The sequence below is a fragment of the Bradysia coprophila genome, assembly GCF_014529535.1.
Source record: "Bradysia coprophila strain Holo2 chromosome X unlocalized genomic scaffold, BU_Bcop_v1 contig_35, whole genome shotgun sequence".
NCBI lineage: Eukaryota > Metazoa > Arthropoda > Insecta > Diptera > Sciaridae > Bradysia > Bradysia coprophila.
The window spans coordinates 390,261-402,846 of record NW_023503325.1 but is presented as its reverse complement, the minus strand read 5'-3'; the positions used below and the strand labels follow the sequence as shown (position 1 = coordinate 402,846).

Here is a 12,586-nt window from a genome sequence, read left to right as displayed (position 1 = left end):
GCGTCATTCACAATAATTCAAAAAGTGACATCTTCCTTATACAAAATGTGTCAAAATGATAATTATTGTGAATGACGCGGCGCGAGATTCCTAGCAAAAGAAGCCTAAATAAATTGACTTTTAAAAGCGTTTGGAACTCGTAGAGACTTTTTTCTCTGGAAACGGATTCCTTTCTTCGTAAGTTCTTAAAAATTCACATAAATCACGAAATGTTCAAAATACAAAAATTTCGCGCGCATTCGTTACGTATACAACATCGATTTAGCGATTTTACCTCCAAACGACTTTCGCGCTATCTACTTGACAGACAACAAAACGTTATTATCCACACAAAACCGTACACAAAGTACACAAAACACGCAAAACACGCACCACACACACACACGTACAAAATGTTGAGAAAACGAAAAACCGATCTATTGACAAAATCTGTCAAAAATCAGCTGTCCGTTGTAAGGTTATTTTTAAAAATAAAATAAAAAAAATTTCACATCCAAAACAGTAACGAGTTCGGCATATAAATTCCGCACCAGACCGGAGAGGTGTCAATGAAATTATATAATATGTGGAGTTGCTTGTAAATTCACAATCGAGTAGTGTGTGTCACAATAATAGAGGTGAACATATAAACAGAATAATGGGGCTGCTAGTATATTTGGTTGCATTTGCACACATGATTTACACCCCTTTCACAAAAGTGGAAGAGAGTTTTAACATGCAAGCAATGCACGATATTCTTTATCATCGCACCAACATATCGATGGTGAGGAGAATTTTTTTTTATTTACATTTTGGAATCGGTGCGAATGTCATTGATACGAATAATGTTGTTCACACAGTACGATCATCACGAATATCCGGGTGTAGTTCCGCGAACATTTTTAGGCCCGTTGGTCATTTCAGCTTTTGCGTCCCCGATCGTGTTGGTATTCGAAATGCTCGATGTACGAAAATTCTGGACACAATACATTGGTAAACGCGACCGACCGCCAAGGTATGGCAAATTTATCAGAATTGTAAAATCTACAATTTACCGTTGCAGTGAGGATGATTCTAGCTGGATGCGTCATTTACTCCTGGTCAAAGTTGAGGAGAACGCTTCAGTTGAAGTTTGGAGCTTATGTGTCCATTTGGTATACACTCATCACAATATCGCAGTTTCATTTCATGTTTTATGCGAGCAGACCGTTGCCGAACATAATGGCACTACCATTCGGTAAGTTGATGGCAGATTTCATTTTGACTGTTCAAATGTCTGTTCCATGTTCAAGATTGTGGTAAATTCATGGACCAGGACAATCAAAAAAAATCGTCCCAATGAACTGAAATTTCAATCAAAAATTTAATTCTTTCCATTCAGTGCTGTTAGCCGTAAACTATTGGCTCCAGAACAACGGTTTCCGTTTCATAATATTATCCGGAACGGCGATTCTGATATTTAGAGGCGAATTGGTTCTGTTGCTGGGACTGTACCTACTATACAGCATCTACTATCAGCAAATGACAATCGGCCGGTGAGTAGTTGATTTGATTTTTCACAAAAACACGAATTAATTGAATAAGCTCTGAAGCGACTCGACAACGACGACAATCGATCTCATTTCGGTAGATTCATCTCCTTTGCGGCCATGTCGAATTGGATGATAATGATCAAATGGGTGGTGGTTGTGATTAGAATCTGAAACACAAATTTTCACGTGAAAGTTACAATGCGAACGCATTTTGTAAATTAGATTGTTGGGGTTCTGATATTGTTGGTCTGATTGGGAACTCGCTTCCGGATTTATTTTCTTTGGATTCTTCAACGGAGAAGTGTTCTCGACGAGCTTTAAGGTCGAGACACACGAGTCATCGAAGATGTTTTTCAACCTTTCCTTCGTTATTTGACGCTTAATAGTCATATCTGCAAAGCTTCAGGTGATTTTAATGACTCTGGGACTTTGAGTGATAGCTAGTTGGTTTCATCTTTCAATTCTAGCGAAGGTTTCTTTCATTTTTTCGAATAATTTTCTATCATCTGTTTAGAGCGTTCAAAAGTGAGGGCTTGTCAGAGGGCGCCGAAAACAGTTTTTCGGCAACAACTGAAGAAATAACTATTTTAAATTATTGTAATGTTGTACTAAGGACGGGCTTAGAAACCTACAGGTGGAGTATACGCACGTGTTGGTGCAGGTGCATCCACGAGAGTTATCGTCATGAATATAGCAAATGTTCGGAGAGTCCGCCTTCCGTGCAACATTGATGTTATGAGTATGGAGTGTTGTAGCTGGCCTCGCTCACTATCGTTCCACATATAAATAAAACCAGTACTTTTGTGTTGCAATCCTAATCCTACAGAAGTCTTGAAAAGAAAAAAAAATAATGCCAAATTGCTAATATTTTTTCTTCTTTTCTGAGGGCCCAACTGCTGGAACAGGGTCTGGAATGGTATTGCGGCAGTGATTTTTTATCTTCCACTATTATTTTACCTTATCAATAGAAATACTCTTCGCTATTTTGCGAATATTTATGTCGCTACAACAGACTGGTGTTAGCAATATCAAGAGAGAAATTATTAAATTATCGTTAGGACTATTGGCACTCAGTGGCTGGGCAGTTGGGCCCTCAGAAAGAAAGGAAAAAACTAAGTTCATTTATACATTGAACAATAGTGGGCGAAGCCAGCTACAACATCCCATACTCAAATCCGCGCAACATCAATGTTGCAGGGAAGGCGGACTCTCCGAACATTTGCTATATTCATGACCATTACTCTCGTGGATGCACTTGCCTCAACACGTGCGTATACTCCACCCGTAGGTTTTTCCATGGCCGACATTACAACATTACAATAATTTAAAAACAAATATTTTTTGCGCTTTGTTGCTATCTGACAAGCCCTCACTTTTGTACAGCTCTACACAGAAAATATAAAAATTTTCGAAAAATTAGAGAAAGACGAGCTCTTACTCATTTAAATCGAAGACCACTTGTTTCGAAAGTCAATAAAATCACCTGAATTGCTCCATTTACTTCTTTTTGGTTAGTTCATAATGAAATCAATCCATTTTGACGAGTCTGCCTTCATTTCATATTGTTTTTCGACAAAACCAAAGTTTTCGGTTCGGTTCAAACCGAACCGAAAATTTCGGTTCGGTTCAATCCGAACCGAAATTCTCGGTTCGGTTCAATCCGAACCGAAATTTTCGGTTTTTCGGATAACCGATCCAATTCTGATTTGTAGCCTACATTTATGCGGAAAAATATTCGTTTGTTAGTGATTTCTATGAATCAAAATCTTTTTTTTTTTTAAGTAAAACCATTGAAACATTAAACATTGAATTGGTCTGTGACGTCTGTGAGCCATAACTTAACTCACTTGGAGAAACCTGTGCTGATTACATATATTTACACAATCTGCAAAGGTTTCTCCAAGTGGGATAATTTATCATCCACCGACCCACTTTTTCTATAAAAAAGTAACACATTTTTGGGTTTTACTTTTCAAAAAAAAGATTTTGGTTCAGAGAAATCATACAAAAAACGAATATTTTTCCGCCTAAATGTAGGCTAAAACTTGCAAAGGGTCCATTACTCTTAAAGCTTTCGTCTTTGGCTTCAGTCAAGGAAAACTTACTGCTGCTAAAAGTGTTGAATCAATCGTAAACATGTGACAAGCATTAATTTCAAGTTTTCGTTGAATCAGATGTATCGAAAACAATTCCACCTGTAAAATACAACATTAAGATCCGATTCATTACGGTCACTAAACTTGAACAACCCAAATAGGGAACATCCCCACTCACACTTTTCTGAAAGCATAAATCCGTTCCGTCCGGTAAATACACCCGATGCAAAATGACTCCGGTATTCTGTGCTTCATTCATAAGATCATCGCACGTGTGACCAATGCACCACACATCGAATAAACATGTAAAAGTGGATATAAATGCAAACAGTAGTATCTCCGATGGGTCTTCATTCGCGTCCGTTAAAAGTTGATAAATGAAGAAAACCTGGAATTCCATTCAGGGTAAACATTTCAGAGGCATAGACGTAAAGCAATAGCCGATATGGCCGTACGTTCGACAATATTTTAGTGAAGTAGTCGACGAATGTGGTGACCATTTGAAACGCATAGATTTGATTAAATAATTGCGTTAAGCTGGTCAATTCCGAGTGCAGAATACATATGCGATCCAACCAAGCACTCAAATCGTCGAATCCATTTAATTTCGTCTCCTTTTCTCGTCGATGTTGGATTTTGCTTTCGGCCTTGCGCATGACTTTTGAAGTTGCTGGTAATTGTTTGTAGAAAATCTGATTAGGTCAGTATAACACATCAAGCCGACGTTTAAGTTCATATGAAGTCAAAGACGACCATTTTGCAGTATAACGATTCTGCTATAACATTGCAAGTGAGTGGATTCTGATCAGAACCGAAGCTACTAATGGGCTACTAATAGTCGCCGGAAACCGGTTTTTCTTAAATTTTTTCTTTGTGTAAGATGTTCAACCATTGATGTGTCTATATTCACATTTGGAACGTGCGTCTGATAATTTTTAAGCTTAGCTTTATGATCTTAAGCTTTTAAGCTTACAACCAAAAGTTAACAGCCCAGGCCCGGACCTGGCTACCAAAAGGCGCGTCCGATCATCAGCTTAAAAGACTCATACACTTATTAAGAAGAGAAAATTGTACTGGGAAGAGAAACTCTTAGTAAAAGCGGGCAACTGGTGTATCGAAATTTGTCCATATGGCCAGGCTGGGCCTGCAAGTTCCTATATATAGGCGATCTTCTTACTTCCGTTTCAATGATTGTATCAAAGCCATTCTAGCAATAAAGTAGAACGAACAGATGTTAAAATAAGAAAGACTTGCAGGACCTTTCGCTTACGATTTGGGTCTTGTTTAATTACTGGGAGCGGCGTTGCTTAATTTCAATAATTCGCTTTCAACTTCTGTGAACTTCTACGCAAATTAATTTCCTTAGACTTACCGTAGTTCAATTTTCTAAAATACACTTTAGCGATCCATGTCATTCCATAAAATGTGAGAGGTATCGCCGATCGTATGGCAAATGTGAATAGATTGAACGCATACGTTGCCACTTTGTCTTGATTATTGTGTGACGCATTCTTATAAAAGTGTGTCATGCCAGACACGGCAAAACAATGCAGACCGGAATTTATAATCGCCACAACACCGGCTCGCAACAGAATCGGTTCAACTCTGAATTCTTTCTCGTCCGCACAATGATTCATGTATTGGTTGAGACGGAATGCGGCGTTGAAAAATTTCACCATCGAACTTCTCCGATTACACTGAACGAACCAGGGCAGTACAACGGTAATGTACATACCATTTAGTAACCAGGTATTGATGGTTGATTCGGTGTCCCCTTTCTGTCGCAGTACCAGCACGTAGTAACCGTATGTATAGCTCAACATTATCACCAATGGATAGAGGAGATGCCATTTATTGGTGAAGAATTTCTTCTTACAGTTATTGTAACTGTATGGAGCTAGTCCAATGAGTTTCTGATAGAGTAATACGAAAAGATAAAATTTTGATTGAATGGACGACTTCGTCATCTTTACTCTTCGTTTTGGCATTGACTGTTGTGTCCATCGAATTTTTTATATTTGAAAACACGGAGAGACCAAGCATTTGTTTGCTGTTCGTACATCAAGTTTGTACAAGATTTTATCGAGCACGAAAATTTTATTAACAAAACTGCCTTCTCCATCGGCATAACAATTCATCAATCTAAAATGATTTCAATTGTACATCTCCTTCACGCTTCGTTGTCCTTGCCTTTGCCAGATGGAATTGTATTAGAATCAATAAATAACCGAATATTGAGCTGACCATCTGAAATGCAATTTAGAAAATTAAAACAGCGACGAGTGACGACGGTTTCAAGACAAGACAATTGATAAAAAGTTGTAAAGTCCAGTTTCCCGAGGCGAGGCCGAGGACAACAATCACACCCCGAGTTTTCTAATGGATTTTACACGTTGTGAGCTCCTAAACCAATTTCTTTGTTTTTCCGAGTGATGAAAAACTCACTTCCGACACTAGTGAACTCAAGCATGTAAAATTAATTGATTGAGAACTCAACGACTTCTGTATCTTTGCTTTCGGAGAAAATGGGAAGAATTTTTAGGAAATACAAGGGGAAGTGGCTTCCTGGAAGCCAATTGCAATTTCATCATTCATAAAGTATATCACGCGTAACGACTATTTCCATCTCTTTCTATCACATTTTTATCCATATCTTGCATCTCTTTCACACGTGTACTTTATGAACGATGTGCAATCTGCTATTTTCTGTCATTGGTCAACCAGAGCAGAAAGCAAGATTGGCTGAATCCTAAATCTTTAGCTCACCGAGAAAGTCAAATTGTTTTCAACACAGAACATGTCCGATGCTGTTATGTTTAACTTGTAGTGTAGTAGCTGTATCGAACATCGTTCCATCTGAAAAGTTATAAAACTTAGTAAGTCCATTACCCGTTTTTGTTCACAAATATTCTTGCATACACTCTGCTTCAATCTCTCGTCAATGTCTGAGAAAAACTCTCTGTGCAAACTGTATCCAATGCAATCGGACTGAAATTATTTACAGAAAAGCTTCGCGTAAATCATTTGTTGCATGAAGTAAATGTGAGGACTGTTATTACTATTCGTTTAACGTTAGTGCATCCAACAGCGAAAAGAAGAAGTTCGGTGAATAGGGAAAGGGCATAGATGAGAACAATCATTAAAAATGGAACATCGATCGGTTGGCCTGTTAGTAATCCTTCTGCTATGAACAAATATGCTAGGAAAATCTGGAGATGTTAAAAATAAAATTAGTAATTTCTAGGGGAGGTTTAAGAGCAATGGACACTTTGCAAATTTGTAGCCTACATTTAGGCGAAAAAATATTCGTTTTTTGATGATTTCTCTATAACAAAGTCTTACTTTGAAAACGGAAAACCATTCAAAGATGTGTTATTTTTAGAGGATAAATTGGTTTGGGGGACTACAACACCTGCGCAGATTACATAAATTTACACAATCTCCAATTGGGATAAGTTATCACCCATAAACCAATTTTTCCTCTGAAAGTAACGCATTTTTACGTCCTTTAATGGTTTTCCTTTTTCAAAAAAAGATTTTGGTTCAAAGAAATCATCAGAAAATTAATAATTTTCCGCCTAAATGTAGGCTCCGATTTGCAAAGCGTCAATTGCTCTTAACACTCGATTTTCCAATAGAATCCAAGGAAAGCTCCAAGCTTCGAAAGCTTTTTAAAAGCAAAGACACAAGTGCGACACTGTGTTTTGGCTTAACGATGCACAGAACTTTGTAGATAAAATGCTGTTCATTGGGAAACCACGCACCAAATTTCCACATTATCTTCAATTTTCGTTGTAATTACCTCAATCAGCAATATTCCAAAGAAGTTTGTTATGCTGAGTAATATTTGAAACGAACACAGTCGATTCAATCTGATTGTCAGCTCAATCAGTCTAGAATGATGTGCTGTTATCTCGTCCAATCTATCGCTCAACTCGCAATAAGCCTTATCCTTCACATATCTGTTTGCGCTAACATTGCTCACCCGTTTCGTCTGCCCAACAATATCATCAATTTTCTCGTTTATTTGTTGCAAATAAAAGGACACTGCCATCAGTGAACCGTAAAATATGTTTGGAATCATCGTTTGCAGCGTGTACGCAACCGAAACCATAAGAATGGCAAAATAGTTCTTTTTCCCGGTCATTTGCGTTAAAATCGAACTGACCCCGTCGATGCACGCATATTGGCCCATTGCATTGACGATGACGGTTTTAAAGACTAATGCACAAATTGAAGTCAGATAATTCACGTTGCGGTGATCGATGAACCTATTGAAATCGTACAAAAACTGAATGGCATCGTTTAGAAGATGTACGATCTTGTCGCTGTGCATAATTTGAACAACTAGCGTTAAACAAATCGTGGTCATTGATAGATTGAAGAATGTTATCGCCACAAGTGGATTAAGGGCTGATACAACAGAAATGCCACTTGTTGGATAGAAGTACGAAAAGGAAATGACAACAAAGATCGAATAAAGTCGCATAAACGTTGAGGATTCAAATCTTTTCTCTTCGAAGTCGAAACGAAATGGACATAGTCCAAAAACGCTGACGAAAATGTACGCACACTTTAGCAGATATTTGAACAGTCTCTCTTGGAACATTGTTAATGTTACAACAGGTCCGATGATGATATGATACTACACCTCATTCACATCGTCTGGTCTGACAATGTTTCAGTTAAAACATGCCAACCGTCAATTGATCAAACTGTATCAGATAAAATGCGTTTTTAATATCCAATTATTATGTAATTTGTCCGTAACTATAAGTTTAACAAATTTATCTACGGTGACTTTATCATCGCTAAATTGGTCCCGATTGTCACAATTAATAAGCGAAGTGTTAAGGTTCACGACACCAATGAATTTCTCCCAAATAATATACATTCAGTGCGGTGGCTGTGTCTTTTGCCATTCAGTAACTTCGAATTGGATCAGAATGAGCCATGTAGCAACGACGAATGTGAATATCTAAAAAAAGTTGGAAAATTACTGGAATGAAAGCAACAATTAAGTGAGTAAAATGTGAAAAACAGTCGGTTATTCAACCCTTATTGATAGAATTTACTGTAAGTTTAGGTGGTTGTGGTCTCTTAAATGAATTCACAGATAGATTGTTCTTAAAATTCAATTTGACTGAAAATTGTTTTTCTGCAACTGCGCTGCGAAAACTGAACTTTTTCATGCGTGATTTGGGTGTCGATCGAAGGGTCTTTTTTCTATATATCACTTTTCGCCACTAGTGGTAAAAGAGATTTTCATTTATACTTTTCGTCACTTGTGGTAAAACGGATCTACTTTTCACCACTCCTTCTGAACCATTAGTGCCCTGAATAAAAATTGTGTCCTGACCAAATTTTGAACCCCCGACACCAAAACCAAATTTTTATCGAATAACACATCTAACCATTCGGCTATTGAGATATATAATCGCAGTGAACTATTTTTTGAAGCGTACGCAAATGTCAGAAGTTCATTTTTCGCAGGTGATTGCAGAAAACGTTGTATGCAACACGTTGCGAAAGTGGTAGTTTTTGGCACACGATGGGGTTATCTAGTGCAAAAACTATTCAAATTTCCAAGCACATTTTTTTTGGATCCTTACGAGATCTCGGAATTTTTGGATGATTTTCGGGCTATAAACAAATTTTTCTGTGAAGACCGGACATTATAGAGGACGCCAGCTTTTTAACCAATAGCAATCATTTCAAACACTCGCTCCGCTCGTTCGATAACATGGCAAAAACTACCATTTTTCGCAGTTAGTTGCATAAATTTAGCGAATGAGACGCGATCAAGTGTACATGCTTTGTTATGTTGTTGAAACGGTTGTAGAGTGATTCTTTTGTTAGTGTTGTTGTGCATATTGACGCCGTAAGTGCGGTCGATATTCAAAATGAAATGTGCGTAATACTTTCTAACGCAGCGTCATTTTCGTACAAGGAAGCGTTGAAATGTATTTTTCGGTTCACTTTTTCATCGAATTGTTCACTTGAAATTCAAATTTTAGGCACACTTACGGCGTGAATTTTGTTACGAGTGATGAAAATTCCACTTTCATCACGACGTTTTTTGCGCTTGAAAAATGAAGTGAGACGAAACCCCAACAACACTAACAAAGAAATCACTCTACAATAAGTCGTGCAATCTTGATCGCGTCCGAAAAAATATGAAAATCCATTTCCATCTATGGGAAGTCCCTAAAAATTTATTTTTCTGCAACTGCGCTGCGAAAACTGAACTTTTTCATGCGTGATTTGGGTGGCGATCGAAGGGTCTTTTTTTTCTCTGGTTTTCTATGTTTTACTTTTCATCACTAGTGGTGAAATGGATTTTCATATATGGTTTCAGTCACTAGTGGTGAAATGGATTTACTTTTCACCACTCCTACTGAACATCTGAACCATTAAACGTAAAAAAAATTCTGCACTGACCAAGCACTGACCAAATTTCGAACCACCCACACCAAAACCCAATGTTTATCGAACAACACCTCTAACCATTCGGCTGTTGAGATATATAATCGCAGTGAACCAATTTTTGAAGCGTACATAAATGCAGTCTACTTGATCGTTCATACCATATTTCGTTGACACAGTAGAATGTATGTTAAAGGTAGAGTTATGTTTTGCTTTTCAAAAGTTCATTTTTCGCAGCTGGTTGCAGAAAACGTTGTATGCAACATGCTGCGAAAACTGGTAGTTTTTATCACATGATGTGGTTCACATCTAATGACAAGTAGTCTGCTTGTCGAAATCTGTCGAATTTCAGTCATGAAGCGCAAAAATAACTTACATGCTGAGGGCATCGAAAGTAGTGCTTGAAACATGAAAAGTACGGTTTACGACGCATGCAGCATGTAATGTCTATACTATCTCTAGCAAACAGACTACTTTTATTAAGGTGGTGAAAGTGGCCTTTCGAATTTACATGTAAATTACAGCGTAGTCAGTGTAGAATTGTGTTTTGTAGAATAAAAAGAAATAGGATGTGAATTTGACACAGAGAGCTGAGAGTTTGTTTGCTAGAGAGAGTATTGGTAAAATCCATTACATAACGCGAAAAAAAGAAAAGTCTCGTACTCTACTTTTCAACTTTTTTACCCTGGTTATGAAATAGGTATTTTCGCAACAAGTGACGAAAAGTAGGACCTTCCGTTGCCTTTATTACGAAAAATGATGTGTGCAACTCCGTGATAAATGATTGACTTGCGGTCTCGAGTGACAATCTACACATATAGTGCCTAAAAAAGCATTTATCACTCGGTTGTATGAATAACTATTATGACATCGAGTACGAAGTTCGTTATTAGGCACGTTTCAGCAAATCGCAAATTTTGCATATTATGATGCTGAGTGGCATAAATAATTACGAATTTCTTGGCAGGAACTATTTTTGAGAAAACATTTCCCATAATTTCGTGATTCAAATGGCAAATGAGAGAAATCAGATAAACCAAGAAAAAGAGCTTACAGAGGTTGATTGAGTGACTTATATGAAAAAAAGGTACTTGGAATAAATGATCACTTTCGTAGGTATTTACTTACAGAAAACATCAACTTAAAATCAATGTTGTACATGCCATTTCCACTCAAATCCAATTTGAATTGAATTATCTGCAGTGACAGCAGTTCTAACTATCGAATAAATGAATAATCTATTTACAAATTTTAAGTTTATTAAATTTACACTTACGCTTCTAGTGTAGCTTTTGTCGCTCATCGATGAGATTATGTTCACCTTGTACAACTTATGACCGGACATACGAAGCTGAAAAATTGGACTTAATTACTATCATTATTTTTGAGATATACAGAAGGTCACTCTTGTCGCTGACTGTCAGAATCTATAGTACTGTCTTTCATGCCTTGGGCATAAATTTCGGAATTTTTCTCGTAATATAGGCCATCAGCATGAAAAGTTGTGTATGTATCTGTTGTGAACGGTTGATTTTAGGCACTTTCGCTTGTCGCACTCACTTTGTTCAGGCTCAACTCGCGAAATTGCCGAAAATCTACCGTCCACAACAGATACGTAAATAACTGTTGTACACGTGAAAAGTCACAATTTCGTATCTAAGCTCTTCTTCTTGGTTTCTCTGATTTTCTCTCCTTTTCCATTTGCAATAGTTTTTGTTCCAAGTAACTGTAAACTCGAACTTTGAAAACCCGAACAACGACAATTTCATCCACAGCAACGCTTACGTGATATTTCATACAAAATGTCACAGAAATATTATTGAGGTTATGGTTCTGTGGATGAAATTTGACGATTCATATGGCCTTGGGAACAAACCTATAGCATTATAAGTGAGAGTGTCGAGGAACGGATAGAAACAGCTGTAAAATTTTAAATATGAATGTAGGATTTCTTATGTGGGTAAAGCAGCATAAAAGATTGGTTTTTACTTGTTTTGTTTGTCTCACTATAGGAGTCTAGTCCGAATGTCCTAAAAACTTTAGATTCGTCATTTGCCCGATTCTTATATCGTTACTTTATGTCTCAAGACCTTGATTTTTCAGCAGTTGAACCTTAAACTGAAACAGTTTCTTTACAAAAAATTACTGGAACGAAAATGGTGTGCGAGTTCAGCCTTTAGCCGTAATGTTTGAATGAGTATATATAGTGCCTGTTTGTATTATGTTTTCTAACTTTCCATTCTCACCATGTCTTTAATTGCGAACAAAATTACCGCGTACGGAAGAGTTTTGGTTTTTTGTGGCGCGTAGGGTTAATTTTGGCAACGGTGTTGAACAAAGCATTTGTATTCAGAACTACGTAAAAGTGAAACTGCACACGATTTTTTTCGATTATCCAAAATTTTTTAAAAGAAAGCATTTAAGTCGATTGAACATGGGGGCTAAAGGAATTCAGGGGCCTTAGGGTTTTATAAGGACTAAGCGCTGTGGAAAATCCCCCCCAGGCCCACCTGAATCCCCGCCACTTTTTAGGTAAATCACCCCTCAGTGGCC

At 37.4% G+C, this 12,586-nt stretch overlaps 2 protein-coding genes and 1 long non-coding RNA gene across 4 annotated transcripts in view; 2 read left to right on the top strand and 1 right to left on the bottom strand.

The window, feature by feature from the left end:
- The first annotated feature begins 410 nt into the window (after nt 1–410).
- The window catches only part of LOC119069488 (probable Dol-P-Man:Man(7)GlcNAc(2)-PP-Dol alpha-1,6-mannosyltransferase), a 30,067-nt gene continuing 17,891 nt past the window's right edge, over nt 411–12,586 (top strand). The window contains exons 1-4 of one of the 2 annotated variants that reach the window (XM_037173558.1): nt 411–763; nt 840–990; nt 1,043–1,216; nt 1,361–1,514. In XM_037173558.1, the coding sequence (XP_037029453.1) occupies nt 638–763; nt 840–990; nt 1,043–1,216; nt 1,361–1,514 (605 nt within the window). In that variant the 5' untranslated portion in view covers nt 411–637. The remainder of the gene's footprint in view (nt 764–839; nt 991–1,042; nt 1,217–1,360; nt 1,515–12,586) is intronic. The other variant, XM_037173559.1, reaches the window with a different exon arrangement.
- On the bottom strand, nt 6,330–7,686 carry LOC119069515. Its single transcript, XM_037173593.1, has 4 exons — nt 7,410–7,686; nt 6,667–6,816; nt 6,527–6,595; nt 6,330–6,463 (listed from the first exon to the last, which is right to left on the bottom strand). The coding sequence occupies exons 1-4, from the start codon at nt 7,659–7,661 to the stop codon at nt 6,365–6,367; spliced, it is 570 nt and encodes a 189-aa protein (XP_037029488.1). The 5' UTR covers nt 7,662–7,686; the 3' UTR covers nt 6,330–6,364.
- LOC119069522 lies at nt 8,912–10,328 on the top strand. The gene is made up of 3 exons (XR_005086345.1): nt 8,912–8,956; nt 9,377–9,379; nt 10,053–10,328. It is a non-coding gene; the product is annotated as an uncharacterized LOC119069522 (long non-coding RNA).